The 2,353-nt window shown below is 34.5% G+C and overlaps 1 protein-coding gene across 1 annotated transcript; it reads left to right on the top strand.

Moving 5' to 3' along the window:
• The first annotated feature begins 344 nt into the window (after nucleotides 1–344).
• Nucleotides 345–851, top strand: LOC149237849 (uncharacterized). The gene has a single exon (XM_089369406.1). It carries the CDS (start codon nucleotides 345–347, stop codon nucleotides 849–851), a length of 507 nt encoding a protein of 168 aa, XP_089225532.1.
• The last annotated feature ends 1,502 nt before the right edge of the window (nucleotides 852–2,353 follow it).

The raw sequence follows: 2,353 nt of genomic DNA, 5'->3' as shown, positions 1-2,353 counted from the left end.
ATGGAGATTTTGCATTGTTTAAAAATAAAAATAAAAACCAACCAAGCTTTTTGTTTATGAAATTTGTCTAGAAAATGATTATTCTCTCCTTTCCCCTCTTTCATCCCAGTTTCATGTCTAATCACTATCTGGGCTCTAATTTCACTTTTAATCTTAGGAATGCCATTGATGTTTCACCAATTCCAACATCTGAGCTATTTGATACATGCTTAATTTGAATTGAGTATAACAAGAAATTCTTGATTTGTTCTCCCTGCAATTGAATCAAGGTATCCGGATTGGGCTTTGAAAATTTCATCTGGCCTATCACATTCAAATGTCTGATGAATAATTGGTGAAGAAACATGTCCATGGACTATGGAATTTTAGAATGCGTATGTTGCTTAGGATTTTCTAGGTGGGCATGGAAACGTTGTATATACGCAGGAGCCTATGACAGTGAGCAATGGCCACTTGCCAATGTTGAGGAGTTTGAACCTGTGCCGAGGATTTGTAGAAACATCCTTGCAGTCTATGAAGATGATTTGAAAAATCCCAAATGGGCACCCGCAGGTGGCTACAAGATGAATCCTGATTGGGTAGCGAAGAAAGTCACTTATGAGACCACCAAGGGCAGAGTTCCTCCATATTTGATTTACATTGATCATGACGCCCATGACATAGTTTTGGCCATTCGAGGCCTGAATTTGGCTAAGGAGAGTGATTATGTTGTATTGTTGGACAATAAGCTCGGCAAAAAGATGTTTGATGGGGGCTATGTGCACAATGGGCTTCTCAAGTCTGCTAGTTGGCTGATCTCTGCCGAATCTGAGACATTGAATGATTTGATTAAGAAAAACCCCAATAAATAGAACGAAAATACAAAATCTTGCAAATTGTACAGTAATGCAGGTAAAACCGACCAAATAAAATTAAATGCTTAACAAAAAAATAAAAATAAAAATTTATATGTTTGTCTTTAAAAATAACAATGTTTCTAAATCACAATAAAATAAGTATGAATGATCCCACAGAGGTAATATGATAAAAGCCGGCCCTAAACTCAATGAAATGGATTGTTGAAGACTGGAGGAACACATAAAACTCTGAGTGTTGATATGTTGGTACCACCGTGATGAATATAAACTAGTAATCACAAACTTTACACCAGAATTCAACAGATTGCAATTTTGGGTGTTTTCTTTTTCTTCAAGAGATCCATTCTTTTCCATCAAACATTTACTTGGTTATATTCTTTTATGTCTCCCTTTGTCTTGTCTCAAGCTGCTCCAAATGATTTAGGATGCTCAATACTTTTCATGAAAGTATAATGGTTACAAACTTACATATACTGCAATGACATTCTTCACCCAAAACCAGTTTTGTATTGGACAATGAAATTTTGTTGTAAATTCCCACAACTGTTGATTATCATTAGTAGTCTTTTGTGCATTCGAATAGGTTCACAGATCTGGATTTATTATTTTTGTCTCTCAACATGTTGAGTAGAGAAGATTTAATGGTATTTAATGCCATTTTGGACTGTTGTGATTTGATGCTAAATGATACTTCAGTATTCTTCGGTGTTTTACATAATCCAGCCTACTTTTTCAAGTACTTTTTCTTGCACAAACATTCACTTCATCAGAACTTTCTCATTGCTTACTGTCACTTTCTAAGGTATTCACCTGAACCTTTTCTTGTCAAAAACTAGGTGGATCCAATCCCCTTGCAAATCATGCTATCTTGAGAGACCGAAATTGGCAATGGAAACATTATTTCTTGAAAGTTGATTCAGTAAGAATAACTTAAATTATTTCGACAAAGACAACAGAAAGGCAATCTTTTATTCAAAAACATGAAGTTGCTCTTCATATTCAAACGTCTCTCCTGGGCATTGGATTATGAAAGGACTTTCTCTTCATATTCTTTTTGTTGTGGTTTGTTATAAGAATATAATTATTGCTCTTACTTTGGAATTTGGCTGCCTCAGTGTTCTGCCTTATTTTCCAGGAAACAAGAAAATACTCTTATCTAGTTATTTGAAATATTATTGTAAAAAATTTAAATAAAATAAATCGTGTGTATTGTATGACCATGTAGACTGAATTTAAAACAAAATTTATAAAACAAGCATTGAAATGTAACTTATGTAACTTATAAATAATGGCATGGTCGGCTCACAAAATTTCACTCTCCACATAACTCACTCCTCTATTTGTCTAGCTCCCGCGAGATCTGTCCTTTACATTTATAGATATATCATGATGATGAGCCACGGTGGATGGTTCGGTCGATTCTAAAAATAATGGATGTGATAATTCTGAAAGAAAATTCTACATACAGTACAAATCGCAGAAGCCTCAAAACAACA

This window comes from Pinus tabuliformis, chromosome 8 (assembly GCF_031772625.1).
Source record: "Pinus tabuliformis cultivar Carrire ecotype Pingquan chromosome 8, CPIR1, whole genome shotgun sequence".
Taxonomy (NCBI): Eukaryota; Viridiplantae; Streptophyta; class Pinopsida; order Pinales; family Pinaceae; genus Pinus; species Pinus tabuliformis.
Note: the sequence above shows the minus strand (reverse complement) of the source record. Positions and strands in the feature narration are given on the sequence as shown.

Coding starts and splice junctions, on each gene's coding strand:
- LOC149237849 (XM_089369406.1), top strand. CDS start 345: ATGTCCATGGACTATGGAATTTTAGAATGCGTATGTTGCTTAGGATTT.